This window comes from Colius striatus, chromosome 2 (assembly GCF_028858725.1).
Source record: "Colius striatus isolate bColStr4 chromosome 2, bColStr4.1.hap1, whole genome shotgun sequence".
NCBI classification, from domain to species: domain Eukaryota; kingdom Metazoa; phylum Chordata; class Aves; order Coliiformes; family Coliidae; genus Colius; species Colius striatus.
The window spans coordinates 122240066-122262033 of NC_084760.1; the positions used below are offsets into that span (position 1 = coordinate 122240066).

Consider the following 21968-nt stretch of genomic DNA (forward strand, 5'->3'; position numbering starts at 1 on the left):
GCAGATAGGGGAAAAAAACCCAAAGCTAATTTAGTTTGCAGTGGAGAGGACTGATGTTGAATATTAGGTAAAGCGTAGCAAGTGGTGCATCTGTACTGGCTGCCCTCCTCAGTCCAGTGTCTGTGCAAAGTATTGCTCTTCCTTCATGTTTCCAGGAGATAATGCTGGTGCCTGGTTGTAAGCTGAATGTTGTACAAGCCTAGGAGAGGAATTCACCATATCCTCTGTGTCCTCTAAATCCTTGGTTTAGAAACTCTTTTCATTATATGCTTAGTCCTGGGAGTAGTCCCAGGGTATTTGTGTCCTTGAAGGTAATTACACGTGTGCCTCAGCACACTGAATGGGGTTTAAATGTGTGTTGATGCACATACAATTTGTTGCAAGCTCAGATTACACATGTTTTGGTTCAGAGAACTTTCCAGCTCAACCTACCCATTTAGTGACACTCGTAACTGACGCATGACCACTGCACCCTTATTTCTTTCAGCTTCTCCCCTTTCCCTAGTGTGTTTCCCACTGTTTGAACACAAAAAAAAAGCAACAGTGGAAAGCTCTAGCCTGTGCTTTATGCTGCACCAGCCATCTCAGTGCAAATGTTCAGAACAAGGAGCTTTGCAAGCTGCCATGCTCTTGCAGTGTCAACTCGGCACTTGTGCGAAGTTCTCTTTCCCTCCTCCTTGCGCTGACTGTATATCATGGTTTATGTTGCCCTTCACTGCCAGGATGGGCAAACTTGGGGCAGATGTGGGGCTTGCAGGACAGGTGAGCTGATGTAGCAACCTTTCAGATCCCTAACTCTGATTCCACAGTTTTGCTTAGGGTTTCATTGCCGGAGTCATACAGTTCAGCCAAATACTAATTACGTGGGAGAGAGGCACACATCTATTGGTCTAGGACTCTTCTGCCCAGCTTCCTTCAGTCTGTGCCAAGGGACTCATTAATACCAGCTGAGATTCTGCCCTGTAGCCGTATCTTGTTTGGAAAGACGTAGGTGCCTGGAGGGAAGAATACCAAAAATAAAGTATTTCTATGAATAAGAGCGTGCCTTTGCTGTCACCAGTCCTGAAAAGCTTTTCCTTGGATATTTAAAAACTATAGGGAAGGGAAAAGGATAAGACATGTTAAATAATACCTCTCAAATGACAGCCATAGCTGCCAGAAGGTAAAGCTTCTTAGTAATGTTGTTACAGTGTTGTTTTGGAACAATACTAAGGGTGTGAGCTGGGAAGGATCTAATTATTAAGAGAAAGAGCAAAGCGGTATGGAGGAATTTATTTATTTATGAGCAAGTAAGGGATTTTTCCTTGTTTCTAACATCTCAACCCAGAAGGTGTATAGAAATTCATATGTGTAAAAGGTGTAAAAATCTAAACCATCACAGAGAGGAACAGCTCCTTCACCTCTTCTGTGTGAGAGTAAGATTTTTCTGATTAAACCTTTAAGGTCAAGTCACTGCAGTAAGAAACTGCAAGTAGGGGGTAAAAGGAGCTGTCTTTGATCCTGAAGGCAGCATCCCAATCAGCTCTGTCATCTGCTAGGGATCTGTAGCAGCACTTCTGATAAAGTCATTACCTGCTGATTTGTCACCGTGCGATTACCACTGCTGCGTATTTGCAGTGGTTTTTGCCACCGAGGAGCCAGGACTCTGCAGCAGTCTTTGCCGTTCTGCAAGGTGGCATTCAGCATGGCTTTGCTTTGGGGAGAGCATGCAGTCAATTGGACTGAGGTGTATTGTAAGGTCACGCTGAAGGTGTATGGTCTGGGACACAGTAGAGAGGAGCACCAAAGCACCACTCTCTCTTCAGGAAGCAGCACCCAGCGTTGCCTGGACGTGCTCCACAAAGCTGGCACCAACATCATCATTTGTGAACTAATAAGCATGAGGCATCCAGATGGCAGAAATAATGCATGTACTGCAGCAAAGCCTGATGCTAACTCCTGGTGATAGTGCAGCGTTCCTCGGGTGTCGGTAGCAATGTTCCATTCTGAATAGGTAATAAAGTGTGCCTTTGCTTATTAGTAATGAATGTCAAGCCATTCACCATCGTGGAAATATCCTATTTCCATGACTTTGATAAATAGCTGCTGAAGCTCATGAATTTTTAATAGCAGTCCTATATTTAGGGTCTTTCCGTTTCTGAGAGATAAAAGACTCTCCGGAGATGGAGTTCTGGAAGCACCTTGCCTTCTGCAACTGCTGGTACCTATTTAAAGCCAGTGTTGTCTTTCTGATGTATGAATGTTGTGATGACATTGATTGATATGATTTTTATGCCAGAGATTAGATTCTAAGCCTACCTGTCACCATAAAGCAAAATGTGTAACTGCAGAGGAACCTAGTTTGTGTACTTTGCTTCATCTGCATGTGATGCTTGTTCACTTTCCCAGTAATCATAGTGTAAAAACGAATGCACCGATGCCCCTTATCATGAGGCTCTCCTACTTCAGACAAATGAGGCTATGTAGCATTACGTGTACATACATGAGGGAACATGTATATGTGTGCGTACAGGTAGGTGCATGTCTGTACATGTGTGTGGAGCCTCTGTAGGACTTTTTTGTAGGCACATAAATGAAACTCCCACGTCAGTTTGAATTTTGGTGTCAACTGGGAAAGTGATATGAGCACACACAGACACAGCAAGCCCATGTGAGGTGAACGTGCTCACCTCAACACGTCTGCCTTCTCTCCTGCCAGCTAGCGGGATTGCAGGGTTTGTGGTGCTGCTCCAGCTCAGTGTGATTCATCAGGGAATAAATGCAATAACCACTGGTGAAACCACAGAAGTATTTAAGTATCCTTTTTTGTGTGTATGTAGAAACCAGCTAGGACAAAAATGGAGAAGCAAAACTGAAATCCTTATGTGAAACCCCAGAGGAAAGGGCAGCCCACAGTAACCCAACTCTGCTGCATGTCAGAGGATAGTCCTTGGTACAGCCGGGGCTACTGAGTGCTTAAAGCAAAGCTTAAAGCTTGTGCATGGATTTCCCAAGGATCTAGACCCTGCCGCCACTTGCTTTTCTGGCTGAATTCCCTTAAACAGCTCTGAGCCACTCCACTGAGATGCTCTTCTGAACAAAATGAGTGCAAGGTGGAAGCAACATAAGGTCTGAGTTGGGAGGCTCTGGGCATTTACTTCATCTCCATAAATGGGAGCCATGGCTGTTTTTAGAAAGTGATTTATCGAGCTACTTAGGACAGCATATGTATCAGTCTGCACTGAAATGGTCATTGGCAAGTGCACGATTAATGCATGTAACACTAAGAAAAATGGCAAAATCTCAGCCTTGAAGTAAGGGAGGAACTACTGACAGGATAATTAGCTACCTGGGAAGCCTCCCAGTTGAGCCTGGACATGATGAACCTCATGGTGCAGTAGCTGAGGAATTGGATTACGATTCCCAAACCAAAGCATTGAGGGTCCTGGAGTATGTTTGGAGGAGCACACTCATATTAAAACATCCTAATAAACTGGGAAAAAAAAGGTGTGGAGGAGCCGCGATGATGTTCCAAGGGCACAAGTGTGTGCACTGTGCTGTGGGATAAGCAGCCCAGCAGAGCACTGACTGCAGCTCTCTCCCAGAGGGAGCTGGGGTTATGGCTGATCACATGCCGAGTTCAAGCCAGCAGTGTTGTGATGGAAAGCAAGGGCACAGTGTAGGAAAGCAGCAAAACTAGATGCCTTTTAGCCATAGGTAGGGTTTGTATTTCACATAGGCAGAGTTTGCACTGTCTCAAAGTGGTGTCAGACGGCTGTAGCTCTGTTTCCTCCATTCCTTTGATGTGCAGAGGATCTGTGCTTATACCTGCAGGTACCTGTAAAGCACTACCCCTAGGTGTAAAAGCACAGAAAGAGCATTGGGAAGCTGCATGGCTTTGTCATCTGAAAATCCATTCCAATGTGCTTTTTCATTGAAGAGGAAGGCCACAGACTTTTATGCAGCATGTGCAAATGAGGATTTTCTCTCGAGTGCACACATGAAATGGCACCTGGATGATAAAGAAACCCTTCTCATATATTAGTGTTTTTTGGAAATCTGGTCCTCTTCAGATAGGTTATCATCAGCTAATTTCAGTGATCATCTATTTCAGCAGTATTGCACATGGGTTGCCAGATTGATTGCAGCAATTATCTTTTTTGTTTATTTGAGCAAATGCCGCTTACATCCCCAAGAATTTCCCTTTAATGTATATTCGTTAATCTATCAGAGTAAAGGATTATTCTTGTTTCCCTCTTACAGATGCATTACTTATGTGTATCCTTTTGACTTTGCAGTCTTAGAATGGATTTTTTTCCTGTGAGTTTTATATACAAAAAGCAAAACTGTGGATGTCCAACATATGTGACTTCCTCTCAACTTGTAAATATATTTACCTACACTCTAAGTGCTCTAAGCCTCTTGCGAGTGGCAGTGTTGGGATGGAAGAGTGAAAGGATAGCTTTTCTTCTCACAGGGAGGGAAGAGGGGCAGGTCCTTTGTGTGTCAGGAACGTAAGCTTAAAGGAAAAAACCTTTACAGGCTTTGGGGTCCTCTACCTGGAAAAAGAATCTGTCTCCAGGGCCCTGTCTCCACGAGCTGGCAGTGGAGGGGTGGATGTACATGGTATGCTCCCAGGACAGGACATGGCGGCTCTGGCACAGACAGGGCTGCCCTGCCTCCCTGAGAGAGATCCTCTTGTCTAGGCTGGTCTGCTGGTAGAAGAGACAGGCCATGTGGCCTCATTGTCCAGAATTAATCTCCAAATAATGTTAAACACTGATTACATCAAAGTAAGAAAATAGTTAATGGGATGCCTAATGTAAAATAACAAAGAGATTGTAATAGCTTTAAGCATTTAGACATTTGAGGGAGCTTAAAAGAGTATTAGAGTTGCTACACAGATGAGCCTGGACAGTTTAAATTTTAAAATTCATTTACAGGCAACAAATCCCTTCCACGACAGCCTGTGAGTGTCAGAGCCCGTGGCAGCTGTGTGCTCAGCCCTGCTCCCGCAGATGAGAGGGCAGGGGGAGCCCGGAGCAGAGCTGGGGCAGTGGGGCTGCCCCTGAGCTCCCCAGAGTTGCAGTGCTGCATCACGCTTTGGCCGGGCTGAAATAACCCTGAGCCCAGGCCTGGAGCAGTGCATTGGCGAGGCATGGCTTGGCCATCCCCTTACACACTCCTGTGGCCTTGGGTGCTACCCTGCCCCATGCAGCCAGCTACAGGACTGCTTCTAAAGAGGTCTGAACCAGCAGCAAAAAAGGGAGTTTTCATCTCATCCTTGCTTTCTGCCTTTCCTGCTTATACGGGAGACTGTCAGATTTTGGTGAAGGGTGCAAGAATAAATAGGCAAAGCTGAAGGCTTAATTCCTGGGAGGTTAAATGTCAAATACCAGGGGCTGCTCGTTCACTGAAGAGCTTGGAGACTGAAGTGTGAGCACTCTCTGACATTAGATGCTGCTCTGAAGTGGTGCAGGTCACTTGCACCCATCTCAGGGTCAATTCTCGGGAAGTGAGAAGGTGGGAGGCAGGAGAGCCTCTCTGAAAAGGCCATCCCTCATCTGCAAGGACATGAGACTGTATCTATGGTCTTGCGCTTGTCAGGCAAGTGAGGCAGTTCTTCATTTGGTTGCTTCTGTTGTTGACTTGAAGCTGATGACTTTTTGAATGAGGGGTTAGAAACAAAGCCCAGATGAGGAGCCCTGCAGGGGTGAGGTTCATCAGTGATACGACATGGTGCTTTATGCAGGAGACATGGACAGCTCTACTGGGAACTGAACAGAGCTAGTGAGTGAGGTTTTGGCTGTGTCACACTGTAAAATAAATTGACCTAAACTAGACATTTTTCCATCATGCAAGCTGTTATTAAACTTCATTATGCCCACTAGCGCAACAAACGGGAAGCACAGAGTGCTTTGGGATTGCTCGTGGCTGTGCAGCCCCGTGGAGCACAAACTGAAATCATTCTGTTTAAAGCACTGCAAGTCCTGAGTCCACCCTTCGAAATGTCTTCAGAAGTGCTATTGAGAGTGGATCCTTTGTAAAAGTAACTAAACTACTGGTGTGGTAAAAATCAGTGTGGAACTGCATTGATATTTGTGCTTCTCCAGTTAAACCAATGAAGGATTTCAGAATTGCTTCATACTAGAAATAAAATCAGGGTGGTTGTTATTAGGAAGGATGCATGATCTTCCATGCATCTTGGAGCATAAATTTGAAGCTGTTTCTCTTAGGTAAAGGGAAAGCAGTGGGGGTGGATGAAGCACCCTGCCTGGGGTTATGGGAATGTTCGACAGTCACAACTGCATGCTTGAAATATGGAGCAAGGAAATGATAGCTAGGGACTCCTGAAGGCAGGATCGAGAGCAAAATGAGTGTTACTTTTGCTGCTGACTCACATCCCTTTGACTGCCTCAGTGATTGCTGTCTGTGGAAAGAATAGGCTATTTGAGGGTACTTCTAATGAAAAGTTATTTTTCCTGTTTCACAACACACATCAGAGTGGGTATTATGAGCTACTCCCTCCCCTCAACAAGAGGTCTTCTGTCAGCCATCAGCCTCGTCTGTCCCTCAACCTGGTGTCAGGGTGTGGAGCAGCCCTCTGCTAACAGGAGTCTGGGTCTTTCTGTGGGGATCCTGCTCCACAAGTTGCCACAGCTCTGGGGCAGCCAGAAGGCTGTATGCCACATATGGCTGGCTTGGGGTGAAGAATAGTTCAACAGAGGTGTATATCTGGCCTCTTGCTGCCAGGATATGGGCAAGTCCTCTTAAAAGGACGCACGGGTCCCCTGGCAGATTTCAGAGGTGATCTCCTGTGATGTACTGCCCATCTTCTGTGCATCTGGGTCCCCGGAGTCAGCTAGCACTGGGCGTATGAAAGTCACCAGGAGCTGGTGCTGAGCCTACCGAGTCAGGTAGGCATGTGCTAATCTGATGGGAGGACAGAGCCACAGCCACTCACTGTAGTGGTTGTGGTGGTACATTCTCTGCTTGTTTGGCAAGAAGTTGGCTTCAGCTGTCTTGTGTTTTAGTTGCGTACCCAGGCATCTGCCGGTTGTGTATCCGGGAACTTGTGTGCAGGCCTGGGCTTGGGCAGAGTGGGCTTTGTGGTACTGGGCTCTCACGCTGGTGCTGGCTAATGCCTATCCCGTCTGTCCTGCAAGCACCATCGTATGGCTGACAGCAGCAGGATTGATCTTTCAGATACAGAAAGGGAAGGCCCTGGTGTCTAATGACATGAACTTGTAGGGCTGCAGGGGACCGAAGTTTGATATGGCCACTGCGTGGCCAGCATCCTGCAGCTGGCAGAGGTGATGTCTGGGCTGGAAGGAGCATCTGCAGCAGAAAACATTCCCAAACCACAAGTTTAAGGTACAACTTGGATATGTTTTTTGGCAAATTCCCAAAAGTTTGTTTGCTTCTGGACGTTTTTTAGTTTGCACTAATCCAAGTTCCCAGCCACCTCCGTAATGGAGATGTGACTAAAGCGTACCATGGGGAATTTGCTCCCCTCTTTTGACATCCAGACATCCAGTGCTTGGGATCCTGAGAACTGAAAAACTCCCTCCTATAAGAGGAGGTGTGACAGCAGCATCTGTTACTCTGTAGGTGGTTTTATAGAAGTGCTTCTTGGGAAAATAAAAGCCCTTCTTTTTTTTTTTTTAGCCTGCCCATCACTATGAACAGAACACGTAACTATTTGTTCCCCAAAATAAAGCTAATGAAAGAGGGACTGTATTCTGTTCCAAATCAATGGAAGTCCAGAATAGCTATAATGAAGGCAGTTAAGTTATTAGGAATTTCTGGCAGTTCATGTGAGGACAGGAGCTAGCCAGAGACTTGTTCTATTCTTACTGTGGTTTTGCAAAGAACCTTCCTCGTGCCAGTTATTTCTGACCAGAATGTGTGGCTGATAATAGATAACTTTGCACAAGTATTTCATTTGTCAAGGAAACATCTTGATCCAAGGCCAGCTGTGCTTAGGTCTGTACAGGTTGTAACTGTGTGCAATTCTGCTGATGTTTCCATGTGTTTCCTTCTAGAAGCAGAAGTTGTTGCTAGTGATGGGAGACCAGGGGGACAGAAACAAAGTGAAACAAAAGCTGCAGCGTGTTCAAATGAAACACAGAAATGTAAAAGCTGAGAGATCCTGGAAAACAGTTGCCAGGATCTTGCTGTGATGGAAGTAATGTTGTACTGAACAAAAGAAAATATAACCTTCGCTTTAAAGGTCACTTGCTGTTGCTATGTGACTTAAACTCTCTCTGAACTGTATGCTCTTCTATATTATTTATTGTTTCTGATTTCTTCCCCATTTGTGTTTAGATATATGTACTTGTTATCCTCAGATCTCAGATCTGCCTCTGACCTTGCAAGCTGTTTGTTTGCATTGAGGCCAAGGCAGAACCTTTTTGACTTCACAAGGGCTCTGATTATATGTAGAGGTTTGTTCCTTCAAGACTTTATTCTGTATCTGGGGAAAGCATCTGTTTCAGGGAAACCTCCTCTGGACCCGACTCTTTGTTTTGTGTGTGTAGACTTGGCATAACGCAACAGCCACATGATGGAGCAATTCAAGCCTCGAGTCGCACGTCTTGGTTGTGTACAACACACAACCAAGAAGGTAAAAGGAAAGGGAGGAGGCAACAGACCATGGGAAGTGCCCAGGTTTGAGCACTTCACATGGACCTAATTTCAAAGGAGGTGCACGTTGCAACTTCTGCATGGCTCTGAACATCTCAGATGTTGAACGTGTGAAAATCAGATGCTCATCCAATTACAAACAGCTAAGCCATTGGGCACACTAACAAAGCCACATGTGTCTTATACAGCTGTTTTACATGTGGATAAAACATCACTGCAGCCTAAAATCAAAAGTTTGGGCAGAGCTTCTCTTCCTGCAGTGGGTGCTGCAAGGCAGAAATGGGGCTTCCCAGGAGATATAATGAAGGATGTTTGCATAGGTGGGTAGATGGAGAAGCTTTCAGTGCCTGGTGTTTTCAGTCAGTGATCTCTCATGAGTCCTCTTCCAGACTAGGAAAGGCCAATGTTTGTTCTCTCCCATATAAATGAGCTGCCAGTTCTGAATTACCCACGGTGTATGTGGCTCATCATCTCATATTCCTGTTCCTCTGTCTTCTCCCTCTTTTCTTTCCTTCAGCCATATATAATTTACCATACTACAAAACAAATGCAGACCTTTCCCATGTTATTTGCACCATGTCTGTTTTGACTGGCACATCCTGCCAAGAGGCACCTACAAACAGGTACTTGGCAAGACTCTGCAGCTTCAGCTGTGATCCTCCCCTTGCTTCGTCTCTTATGGTCATCTCTGACAGAGGAGCTGATAAGGTCACAGCCATCTGTAATTGAAATGTGTTTTAACTGGACTGTTAGACTGTTCCATTTGTAAGGAAAGCTAAAGATCAATGAGGGAAAAAACTCCATCTGTCATGGTGTAAGGTGATATTTCTAACTTCACTTGACTTGCTGGTGCTGTCACTCAAAGCCCCAGAGCCCAGGGGCATCTCTGTGTGGCTTTGCACACCCGTTTCCACATGGCCAGGCTTTGCATCTTGTGCAGTCGATGAGCTGTGGCCTCCAGAGGTTCTGCTCTTGGTGCAGCAAGAAGGATTTCTGCAGAGAGGGGGAGTGGGTATAGGAGGCTGGTCAGGCCGAGTTGCCTTGTGTTCCTGTTGATTTTGGTACATAGATCCTTAAATGAACGGTCAGTCATGAGAGCATGCAATTTTATCCTGATCTGATCTTTGGAGAGGCACAGGTTGTTAAGAAGAGCAGAAGGTGGCAGTGACTGGGCAGGGATGAGGGTGGCAGGGTCCTGTGGGATCACTTCGCTGGCAGAGGGGATGGGGAATCTCTCCAGGAAAGGGAAGGCCAAAAATGATGCTCGACTTTGATGGCAAGGCTCCCAGTCTGTGGTGTGTGTCGGGCCCAGAGGCAGATCTGTTTCCCATTAGGAAGCTGCATGTTTTAGGTGAGTGAAGTGACCAAAGGCTTGTGGTGGTGTCGTGGAAAATACCAGGCTCATTCTCTCGTCTCGGGGTTTGTGATCTGCGAAATGAGGCTTTTTGTGACGAGTAGGCACGAGCGGGGGAGCACTGCCTGCTGGACCCTGGTCAAGGCTGGTTGGGGTGCAGAGGAGAGGTGACCTTCAGCGTGTAGGGTTGGACAGGACTGTCCCTTCCCCACAGTGCTAGGGCGACTGATGGGGCGGGAGGACACGCTGGTGCCACCCGGCTCCCTCCTGCTGCCAAGCCGCACGTGGTTCCAGGCGGACGGGTGCGTGGGGAGGAGCAGCCATGGGCCCGCTGGCGGGCACAGCCACTGCGTCTGCGTGTGGGAACACGGCCCGGTGTGCTGTCCCGGCTGCGCCTGTGTTGCTGTAGAGAGGAGGGACAGGGAGCCACGGGGTATCCCGGAGCAGTCATGCCTGATTTTGGGGTCCTTGAATGCAGCCGTCTGCCTTGGCTCTACGTCGCTGCTCCCACGTGTGTGTGAGCTCCCCTTCCTGACCGCGCTCCCAGGGATGCCCCTGCAGCCAGTCCCTGGCCCAGGAGCGGTTTCCAAAGGGACACGCAGTGACACTCTGCACCTCTCCAGCCTGAAGCCCCTCCAAAGGAGGACACACAACATCTCACAGCCCAGGGGTGTTTCTGACCTAGCAGCAAGATTTAGCAGTGTCCTCTGCTATTTCACCCCACTGCTGACACCAGTAAGCCCCCGCCACTGCCCTGCCTCCCAGCCAGACAGCTCAGCAGCCTTTGGCCATGCTGCCACTGGCACTCAGTGGCACATTGCAGTCAGGATGGACCTTTTAACACAGCTGTATCTGGTTTTAATAGCTAAAAAAGTCCCCAGACTTGACTAAATGGCCTGGTGCAGCTAAGAGAGTGGAGTTACAATGAGATTTACATCCTGACAGGATTCCTCAGCATTCCCCCTTGCCATATTCAGCTAAATGTTGGCTTTTTGATAGGAGAACATAGCAAATCAACCAAAGTGCTTTCAGAGGAGAAGTTCCTAGGATGAGTGGTTTGTGACAGGATATTTCTGTGTGATTGACATCGGGTTTGAGTTCCCCAGGTGGGATTCAGGGTCTTTCTTCAGGTCCCAAGCACTGCTACCAGTGTAACAAGCCCCCACTTCTGCAAGGGCTGCACTTTACCAGAGAGCACCCAGGAGGTTAAGGTGAATGTGTTTGGTGGCTGTATGCAGACGAAGGCCCTCTGCTCATGTGTTTAGGTCTCTGAGACTGCTCTGCTTCATGCTACATCTGCTCCCGCAGCTCCTCCTTTGTTCCATATAGCCTGGTTTCCAGAGGCTGCTGATAATAAACGGGGTGTTGGAGTGGGCACACAGCACCCGTGTCAGGGACTGGTCTCTGAGACAGGACCATTGCCAAAACCCCCAACGGGAAGGGCCGCACTGGCAGTGGATCTGTGTCCTCCTGGCCCCTCTCATTCATGCACCAGGGGAGAGAGCGAGCAGTTGGTCCCTTTTCTCCCTCTCCTTGCCACTCAATTTCAGAAACTCCCACAGACTGTTTCAGGATGGAGGGGAGGTCCTGTGTTCCATCATTTCATGCTCAGCATCTTGTCCATCCTCCTGGCTAATCCTGCTGCTGCTCTCTCATCCCTCCTGAGGTGGGAAGAACAGCATGACAGGCGCTGCCCGAGATGCGGCACTGCGTGCGTCTATGCGGCGGCTCAGCGATGGTCCCTCGAGCTCTCTCTTCCCGGTGTGGTCGTTGCTGATGATGTATTTGCTCTCCTGTTGCGACCTGACACACTCTGAGAGCCTCGCGCGGGGCGCTGAAGCAAGCGACCTGTCAGCTGGGCTCGCGCAGGAGCTCGCACCCAACTGCGTGGCTGTGTTTCTCCAGCTGCAGCAGCGTAGCTGTCCCTGGGACTTTTCATGGCAGCTGAAGTGCCATTGATATTGTGAATACCAAGTGTCAGAGCTGCATGTCTAACCCCTGGTTTCTAATTCAACCCACTCATGTAATTTTTTTTAAGTCATGCCTTTCTGTAGACTTACCTTCTACCCCACGACGGGATGTGCAGCCCACTTCTGAACAGCTCTTCAGAAAGAAGTGGCCAAAAATGCCACAGGGCACAGGAATGATCCTGGAAAGCTGTATACAAATACAGACTGGGCCTCTCCCCACCAGGTGTTGGGATGCCTCAGGGTTGCAGTGCCTACCACTGGCATGAGTTGCCTCTGGCCATGAAAACACTGTGGGGATAGTGTAAGAACATTTCTGAGTGTTTTCTTTGCTGATAATTCATTGCCTGGACTGGGCATCTGCTATGGCAGATTTCTCAAGGGTTGTCTTGTTCCCAGAGCAGGTATCCTGGCTAGCAGTAGAAAGGCTTTTTAGAAGAAAGAAGTGTATGTTGCAGCCCTGAGAACTGTTGATCCAGTACAGTGTTGGCTATTTTGCTTTTGCTTTTAAAAACCCTTTTGGGAAGGAAGAAACATTAATTAGGAGAGGTAAAAGAGTGACAGTGAAAAGGAGTTTGAAAGGGTAATGCTCCCTGCTGCTGTCCAGAGGAATGATCCAGCAGCATCTTCTCAGGGCACCCGTCCTTGGCAGGCCATGTGAGCTGCTCAGAGCAGCCTGGCCGTGCAGAAGGGAGGCAGAGTCCTCCTGCACCTGCAGACCCTCCCAGCAGAGTGGGAACATGGATCATTTTGTAAGTCAGCTGAAGCCAAGGCTGAGCAGAGTTCCAATTCTAATGAATTGCACACTGATTGAGAATAAAAGGGCAAGAATTTATTCCAACTCACTTTATTATGGGTAAAATCACTTCTCCCTGTCATGCATGGATACAGAATTTTCCTCTAAATGTAGTGAGGGGAGCGTGTACTGTGATGCCCTTGTGCCTGCACTCTCGGGAGCGAGCAGCAGCAGGTCTGCTGCCGCTCTGGACGTGCCAGGGCTGTGCCAGGGGCTGTGGCAGGTGCCATACACCCCACTCTCAAAAGGCACAGGGTCCCCATTCTGCACAGCAGCCAATGCCTGTCTGAATGTCTGAATCCTTGCTATCAGGTCCTCAGTTGATGCAAAAGAGCACAACTTCTCATGCCACTTGCTGACCCGCTCCTTCATTACTTAGCCTCCTTTATAAAGCTAATCCTTACCTTGCCCATAGACATCTAGTTCTAGTTACTTCCTAATTCTGATAGTCTTAATAATTACTAGTAATTTTGCAAGTTGCCAATACAAGATTGAACTGCACCCTAATGCTGGGCTTTTTTTCCCAGGAGCATCCCTCTCAGCAGCCACGAATCACTACAGCTGAGTGTGGGGCTGGAGTTGGCCTGGCTGTGGCAGAAATGCTGCCAGTACTGGGCACTGCAGTGCTGCTGCAAGAGTCAGACCTAGAGCCTTGGCAACCAGCGCTGCCCCAGATGCCCACGCAGAAAGTGCCCGTGGAGGTGCTGGGTTCCTGCGATGACCCTGCCCTTCTGTGGTTTGCAGGCCCCGCACCTATGAAACCTGCAGGGCAACAGTGGATCACGTAGGCAAAAACCTTTAATCCTTTGAGCTGACGTTCATTGACAGGGTGCTTGTTTTTTCCTTAGTGCAATCAAAATAAGCCTGGCAAAATCTGCCCCTATTTTCTGTACAAAAGCTGAGGACTCTCTTAAACAAAATAACAAACTGTATGAGCCTTTATACTAGCTAAATAGGGCAGCTGTTGTTGGAGTGGTGTTGCAACAACAGCCTTTATTTCTTCTTAGAAAGGAGCTCCTGTGTTTTGCTAAGCTCTCCTCTTATCTGTACTCATCTGCACCTGATGCATCTAATAAAAATGCAGCAGATTTCAGATTTGCATACATTATGTTATAATTGCACACATTCAGGCGTAAGGCACTAAAAGCGTTTGTGTTCAGACAGTGTCACAGTGAATGCAGTGATGGACACCTTCAATTTTCTCATATGAGAAGGTGCATTTCATGACAGCATGGGGGTGGGAACCTGAACCTGAGGGACAATTAGATGCTGTGCTGTGCAGAGAAAGGATGGCTAGGGTTCCCCACCTCTGCCAGCACCAACAGGCTTGTTCTATTTTTATACTATCGGGGTTTTTTTCTCTGTGTTTTTACCTTAGCTGCACTTTGGTCTCCTTGAACCTCCTAGAGACTCTTAATAAAAGGATTGGATTTTCATTGTCTCTGTTATGAATTGTCATGGTAAAAGCTAGGCAGCTGCAGGAGCACGAGGGAAGCATGTGTGTGTGTGTTGGCAGGCCATTGTGCATATTGCTAAAAACATACCTCTGCATGTTTCCTTTGCAGTGTCTTACAGCCTGCTGAATGATAAGGAATATTTGTTAAACAAAACTGTGATGAAAAATTTGCTTGTCACGTACTGATGTTCTGCCAGGCAAACGTGAATCCTTTCCAGCTGTTTTAATATCATGGTCTTGTGTCTCCTGTAGTGTTTTGTGTCGGTTTGTTAGTTTTTTAGCTCTTGTCTTTGTGCTGGTACCTGTTTGAGTAGATTCTTTAGGTTGCACACCTAAATGTGTTTTCAGTGGCTTTCACAGAATCCTAGCATGGTGGGGGCTGGAAGGGCCCTGAAGAGCTGCTCCAGCCCAAGCCCCTGCTAAAGCAGCTCCCACCTAGATCAGGTTGCAGGAACTAGATACAACAAAAAAAAATCAATGTCCCAGCCTTCCAATATCTAGCAGGTGAATCCTGGTTTGCTGTAATAGCCACAGGTATTGCTAGTTCTCATGAAAGGCCTAAACCTTTCAGCATGTGTTCAAAGGTAGTGCTGGTGTTACACTTCATTACAAGGTAAACTGTTAAGGTGCCATCTGTGCTGCTGCAGTAGCTCCTGCTACTTTGTTAGGGCTCTAATTATAACATTTACCAATGCACAGGAATACAATTAATAGTATTAACCAGAGTCTTTGGTCAAAACACCACTTCAGTTAAATAAAATTTTTCCTTCTCAGATACAGTGCCTGGATAGATCCCTTGCTTGCATTAGTGACAAAATTAAGACAAAGCTACCTTCTGCTCAGTTATTACTTCACAGGCAGCAAAACTGTGAGTGTGAGCAGATTGTTCTTCCACTTAATAATCTATGGAATTGATAAATTGCAATTGCTGGAGCTTTATTAATGATAATGATTTGAAAGCCGGGATCGTTTTTCAGCATGCAACTCAAGGCTGAGTGTGAGGAACTGACTATTAGAGGAAATCCATTAGTTTAGTTGTTACTGAGAAATTCAAATCTGGAATTGCCAGGAAGCACTTGGAATGCAAGAACGTCATCTTCACACTTGCTTTTCAGTTTATAACCTGAAAACTAATTGGCAGGCTATCTTTAAGTGCTTTTTAATCCAATTAACATCCAGAATAGCAATAAAGCATTGAAGTGAATGGAAGTAATTTGTTTTTAAATGACTTGGCACATTGTATTTGCAACAAACCTTATCCATCTGTGTTCTGAGCTCTTTTCAGCTTTACACTGGTTACTTGACTTTGGGAAGAGAACTGCTAATGTAACAAAAATGTATTGCTCTTAAGGAAGGCACGTATAACAAACTAAACTGCTGAGCAACTGTTTTCTGGGTTGGCACAGTGGGACATCTGCTCTGCCAGGGGCTTGTTAGTGTTTCATTTCTGAGACTTTATGACTGTGTTGGACTTCAAGAGGGAATGAAGCCAAGGTGGAGTGCAAACCTCCTCCAGGTGTAAGCACGTTACTTTGGAGCTGGTGCTTTTCTCTGCAGTAAGGAAGAAGAGAGCAAAAACATGAATGCTTGAGCGACCAGAGGTCATGCCTCTGCTTCCGTCATCTCTCACTGCAGATTTCAAACCGTCCCTTTCTTCCCTTCTAACTGTTCAGAAAACTGCTCAAGTTAAAAAGTTGACATAGTGGCCACCTGGCCCAGCATCCTGCTGCTGGAAGTTGCTGGTAGAGGATGCCTAGGGAGAGGTATAAGCAGCAGAGCACGTGTGCTGGGTTTGTGTGGAGCTGTTTCTGGTACCAGAGGAGGGGCTGCAGTGGTGGTCCCTGTAAGGAGTTCTTGAGTTTCCCCTGGGTCCAAATTGGACCCACCTCTGGCCCAGGTCAGGCCAACCTGGCGCCTGCCATCACTGTTTAAGGGGAGGTGTGATGTGTAGTGGGAGGAGGGGGTGGAAGGAGTGGGATGAGAGAGAAGTGACCACACAGACCCCTAGGTCAGTGAGGGAAGGTGAGGAGGAGGAGATGTGCTGGAGCAGACACTCCCCGTACCCCACAATGGGATGGGGGCTGTCCCCTGCACCCTAGAGGGCAGCAGTTTTGAGTAGCAGCTTAAACAATTGAGCTTTCTTTTTTTCCCCTGTTTTTTGCAGCTCTCCATGAATTCCCCAATGACATCTTCACAAACGAGGACAGGAGACATGGAGCTGTGGTCCTGCACGTCCTCTGTGTAAGTTTTGTGCCTTTGCATTTCTTCTCCTATCTCTGTGGACAGGGCTGCGTGCATCTCCCCAGGCTGGTGCCACCTCCTGCCTGCAGGGCCTTCTGCTGAGGGCATAGCTGAGGGTCACTTTCCATAACTACACTGAGCATAACTTACTTCAGTTTTACCTAAACCCCTTTTAAAAGCCCTGGGGCAGCCCTGGCATATGCTGTTGTGTGGATGAACTCCCATGAATTACCTTTCTTCAGCCAGACCCGCTTTGTTGAGGCCATCAGGCATTTGTAGTCCCTTGCCCCCTGCCCCTGACCATGAGGATGCTGCAGGGTTGGCAGGTCCAGGGAGGACATTCTTGTAATTGCCTTCAAAAATAAGTGAAGTCTTATGCCCACAGGTTTCCCCTAGAATTCCTCAAGGCACCCCATATGACATAGCTGTAGGAGAAAGAAATTAGAAGTTTTCTGGTTTGTTTGGGATTTTTGGGGAGGTTTGGGCTTTGTTTTAAAGATTATAAACTGTGGGGATTTTTTTAATATATAAAAATGTTTGAGTCTCCAGAATTCCCCAAGCAGATGAAATGCTGTTGGTGTGAGAGCCTGTGCATGGCAGTGCGAGGCAGAGCTGAGAACTGGGGGCTGCATGGGGCAAGTCTGGGAGCCGTGTCCCCACACAAGGCTGGGAGCCTTGTCCCCGCACAAGACTGGGAGCTGTGTCCCCACACAGGGCAGGGCTGGGAGCCGTGTCCCCACACAAGACTGGGAGCTGTGTCATCACACAGGGCAGGGCAGAGAGCCGTGTCCCCACACCAGGCTGGGAGCTGTGTCATCACACAGGGCAGGGCTGGGAGCCGTGTCCCTACACAGGGCAGGGCTGGGAGTTGTGTCCCCACACAAGACTGGGAGCTGTGTCCCCACACAAGGCCAGGAGCTGTGTTCCCACACAGGGCTGGCAGCCGCATCCCCACACAAGGCTGTAAGCTGTTTCCCCACACAGGGCAGGGCCAGGGAACAGTGTCCCGCACAGCATCTGCACGTAGGGTCCCTCATGCTTCCCCTTCACCATCTGTCCGTGTAGCCATGGGAACGGATGCACCCATGGGGCACCTGCCTCCCTTGTGCCGGCTGCTCAGGGAATGTAGGTCACTCAGAATGTATCCTGTCTTTATCTATTTCTGCACTGAGTCAAAACCCAGCCACATCTGGTTTCCACAGCACAGACCTGTCTTGTTGAGGCAGTGATTTTCCAGTGCCCTGGACATTCGTTTTGGTGCTGCTGCATGGAACAGACGGCTTGCTGCTGAGCACATCAGGGTACCACGGGCTGCTGCTCCAAATAAACTGGGAACTCTCTGGGTACCTTGCTTGGTGGTTGGGGTTTTTTTAAATGTCTCTTCAGTGATGGAGTTTTAGGTGGTTCTGTAGTGCAGTCAGATCTGAGTAAAGCCCTAGGCCTGGTTACAGTGGTTTCAGTGATGGCTCTTGGCTGTGCATGCTCACCTGGGGCAGGAGGTCTGCGGGGGGGAGCATCCCGGGATGGTCACTGCCTCTCCCGGGAAGAAGGCAGGGCTGTGGGAATTGCTGGCTCCTACAAGATCAGGGTTTCTGCTGCACGTGGCAGTTTCAGACTGGGAGTTTTGCTTACATCCATGGTCCTCTGGGATGTTTTGTAGTGTAAGAGTTTCACACATTTTAAGTTACATTTATTCCTGTTTATGAGTAGTGAGAGAGCAACATGGAGACTGTCCGAAATGTTGATCTAACACTGAATCCTCAATACGGTGTCAAAGTCATCTGTCCCGATGGAATTCCCGTCTCTAATCTTGGGGGAAAAATACACTTGAATTATTTTTACACTTGAAGAGTTTTCATGGCTGAGATTTCCATGGAAATTGCTGGCTTTTTGCAGCAAACTTGTAGTTAAATCCTGGCAAATTAGAGGCTGGGGTTTTGCGGAGCTTGGGGGATTTAAGTCTCTTGCTGGAACATTAAAACAAGAACAAAACCGCAGAAACTGGTTTTATTGCAGCTTTTCCTCCAGAAAAAAAAATACTCTGGTCTCCTCCTGTCACCTGAGCTTCATCAGTAAACTCCAAAGGCAAGCCAGGCAGAAGGGTCTGACAATGATGTAATAGCTCTGTGCTTCGATAAGATTGAGACTGCATTTCTACAAATACTGGTGGCTTCTCTCAGCTGTAGTTATTCACTGGAGCCCCGCTACTTGTAAAAGTAATTCTATAGTGGTACATGGCAGGTGTTACAGAAAGCACTGAGTGATCTTTGAACTTCGATTTTGTCTCATTTTGGGAGTGGAAAGACAATTTGTAATGCCTGTGAGTGATACTGTCAAGAGGAGAGGGGCTGATGCATGTTCACCTGCTTTATTGGACTAGATGCCAAAATTAGTTCCTTTTGGCCTGTTTGCTTGGGCTGTTTACTTGTTTGTAATGTCGACTGTCTCTGTGGCAGGCTTTCGGTAGCATGTGCACAGAGATTGTTTCTTGGTTCCTATGGAGATGTCAGCTGCAATAGAGATGGCTACATACTTGAGCACTGGGCTGTCTCACAGGTCTTCAGAGGGTGCAGGAACGGCTTTCTGATAAATAATACAGATACAGATTAAATGCTTCTTGTGTGAAACTTTGTGGTCCTGTGTTCCCCTTTGGATTTTCCTTCGGATTTCGGTTGTTTGGCGGTTGCTCCTACCTGGAGTTGAGCAAGAACTATCCCTGGGATCCCAGATGACGTGGCAGAGCACTTCTGTCACGGGCAACAGGGTCCTTTCCCCTTTTTCAAAATACGGGCATTTCAGAGTTGGCTCCTCTAGGGTTAATATTTTGCACAATGTGTGATCATAAGAAAGCCTTGTACTGTGCAACAAGGAGGGAAAAAAGGAAGGCAAAAATATTTAACCGTGGCTTGGCAATACCCAGAGAATCTAAAAAATTAAATAGTCTTTGTGATGATGATAAAATGTTGGCAGCTTTTGATAGCTTGTAAAAGCTCTTGGATAAATAGTTCATGTTCTTTCTATTATATCCCGGCAAGCTTCATTAATTCTTCTTGCTAGAGCTTTTTTGTTGTTGTTTCTAAAGCATACACCAAAACTAGCCTAAGATGAGTTGGGACGCAGCAGTTAGTTTCTGCTTGACAATCTCCAGACTCACCGTTTTCTCTTTCTTTTGCAGGCTGTGTATATGTTTTATGCTTTGGCAATTGTCTGCGATGATTTCTTTGTCCCGTCGTTGGAAAAGATTTGTGAAGTAAGTATTAGAAGGTCTTACTTAAGCTATGTGCTGCTTTAGCAGCAGTTCTCCTTGAGAGCCTCAAAAGGTGATGATAGCACATTCACAATTGTCTTGAAGTGTTGCCGGTGCCTCTTGTTTAGTTGCTTGACACTGCACGTGTGCATTGGCAGCTGCATGTACTCACTCGTGGGAGAGGAGTCTGGCTCCCCCTTAGAGCTAGCAGTCACCCCTCCAATAACAGTTCCTGTGAATACATCATACCACCTCTTAAAATGGATGCAATTTATAACATAGTGAAAATCATGTTCTCTGGAGGAGCGACTGCGAAGCTTCGCCCCGCGCTGCAGCAGGAGCTTCCCCAGCCATGCTGGCTACAGTGGGACTTCCCAGCTGAAAGTCCAGCAGAGCTTGTGAGCTTGTGCTGTGCTCTGCTGGTCAGCACTGGCTGAGAAACCCTGCCCTTTGAGGATCCAGCCTTCAGAGACTGTGAGAGTCAGGGTGTTGCTCAGTGTCAGATGTGCAGCACACTTGCTTCCCGGGGCCTTTCAGCTTTGCTTTGTTGCCCAGCACAAGAGTTCACAGGCTGATAGCCCTGCAGGGGCTCCAACCATTCATACTCTGATGGTTGCTGTTGCCTCATGTTTGTGTGTCTTTGCAGATGTCCCTTCAAAAACACTAGGGCCTACCCTTAGCTGAAATAAATTAAAACCTCTAGTGATTTACGGTGGTAGAAATCATGGATCTTGTACTGTGCCTTCAAACTGGTGAGTTTCATACCTTGCCTTGTGTTGGTGTTAGTTGTAGAGCATCAGGGACAACTAGGTCAGCCGTGAAGAAGCTCTTGGACACTTCCAGCACTTGGAAGGGTCTCCATCCCTCTTTTGCTAAGTTTAGCATGCTGAAATTTTAGAAGACAAGGAGCACATTTTAGCCTAAATGAGGCCAGACAGCTCCATGATGAACACAGACCGTGTCCCCAAAGGGACTGTGAGCCCTATCCAATATCAGTCTGAGGCAATCAGATCTTTGCAAGTAGAGAATATGGCTTGGTTGTACCAGTTAGGCTTCTCTGTCAGCTGGAGGAGATGCCTGCCAATCTGCCTGGCAATAAGTGTCGCTCATCAGGGCACGGACAGTGCCTGGCCCTTGGAGGAGGTGTGGGAGACGGCAGGAGAAATCATTTGTTCTGACAGCTCTGATGGAAGTTATCTCTAACCTGATATTTGGAGCTCAGCACGCTGCCATACAAGCCTTTTTTTGCATCATGAAAAGAACATCCCTAGGAAATCCCACTATTTTGGTGCTTAAGTATGCAGGTGACTGAAGGGTGACAACACAGGAGGCTTCTGTGCTGCAAAGTTGCTGTGCTCTCTAGGGATCAAGCTATGGAAAGGCACTGTGAGGCTCAGGAGGAGGGAATGGAGACGTTCATGTGGATGGGAGATGCTAGAGATGCAGATGCGCTGAGTTATTTAACCTGCTCTCTCCTGAGCAAGGGAACCCTGCTGGGAAATGTGGTTCTAGAAGGCCAGCTCAGGTCTGTGTAGATGAACAAAACCCCAGCTGAGTAAGCAGCATCCAGGAGAGGTTTGTGTTTTGGGGTGCTGTCAGTTTACCCAAAGGCAGGACTGCCACCTGGAGGGACACAGGTGAGGGAGATTATTATTTCTCTTGACTGAGAATCTCTTGATTAGTGGCCTTCTTGTGGCACAGAGATCTGACCTGGGTCTGTGGAGCACGAGCTCCTGTTACAGCTCTGCCGTGGACTCTCTGCCTGACCTCGGACCAGCTCCATCACTTCACCTCTCTGTTTCCTGCACTGGTCAACAGAAGTGTTGGTCCTTGACTGCATTTACAAATCCTGATAGGAAACCCCATGCACAGTGTTAACAGGTTTCTAACTTTACTGGTGGTAAGCTTCGCGTAGGCAAGAGGCTCACAGGCTGAAGTCCCTCACTTGTTACTGTCGTTCGCCTTCTGTAGGTTGCAGGATCTGTGCATCTCTCCACCTTCCCCAGAAGGCTGCTTACAGAGGTAGAAATGTCAGAGTTGGAGTGCTATTTATTCTTCTTACAAATTCTCAGCGAAGATGTGTTTGGGCTTGTACAGACATCAGATGTCTAAAAAGGAAACAACCTCCAGACGTGACTAACATGTTTAGTATTTACATAATAACGTGTTCACAAGTCCCTGGATCCTAGAAAGCTACTTTTACTTGACCAGATCTTTACTCTCTGGTTATTTGTTGTCTTCTCAATGGTACCCTAACTACTTCTCAGATGCTTTAACGGTTC

General features: G+C 47.4%; 1 protein-coding gene across 5 annotated transcripts in view; it reads left to right on the forward strand.

The window, feature by feature from the left end:
• SLC24A3 (solute carrier family 24 member 3) overlaps positions 1–21968 on the forward strand; it is a 343101-nt gene that overhangs the window by 269924 nt on the left and 51209 nt on the right. For 2 of the 5 annotated variants that reach the window (XM_061989417.1, XM_061989418.1), the window contains exons 3-4: positions 16363–16439; positions 19615–19689. The exons of 1 other annotated variant lie outside the window; for it this stretch is intronic. In XM_061989417.1, coding sequence (XP_061845401.1) covers positions 19624–19689 — 66 coding nt within the window. In that variant the 5' untranslated portion in view covers positions 16363–16439; positions 19615–19623. Of the gene's footprint in view, positions 1–16362; positions 16440–19614; positions 19690–21968 lie in introns of those variants that run through there. 2 more of the 5 variants (XR_009818156.1, XR_009818157.1) reach the window with 1 other exon arrangement.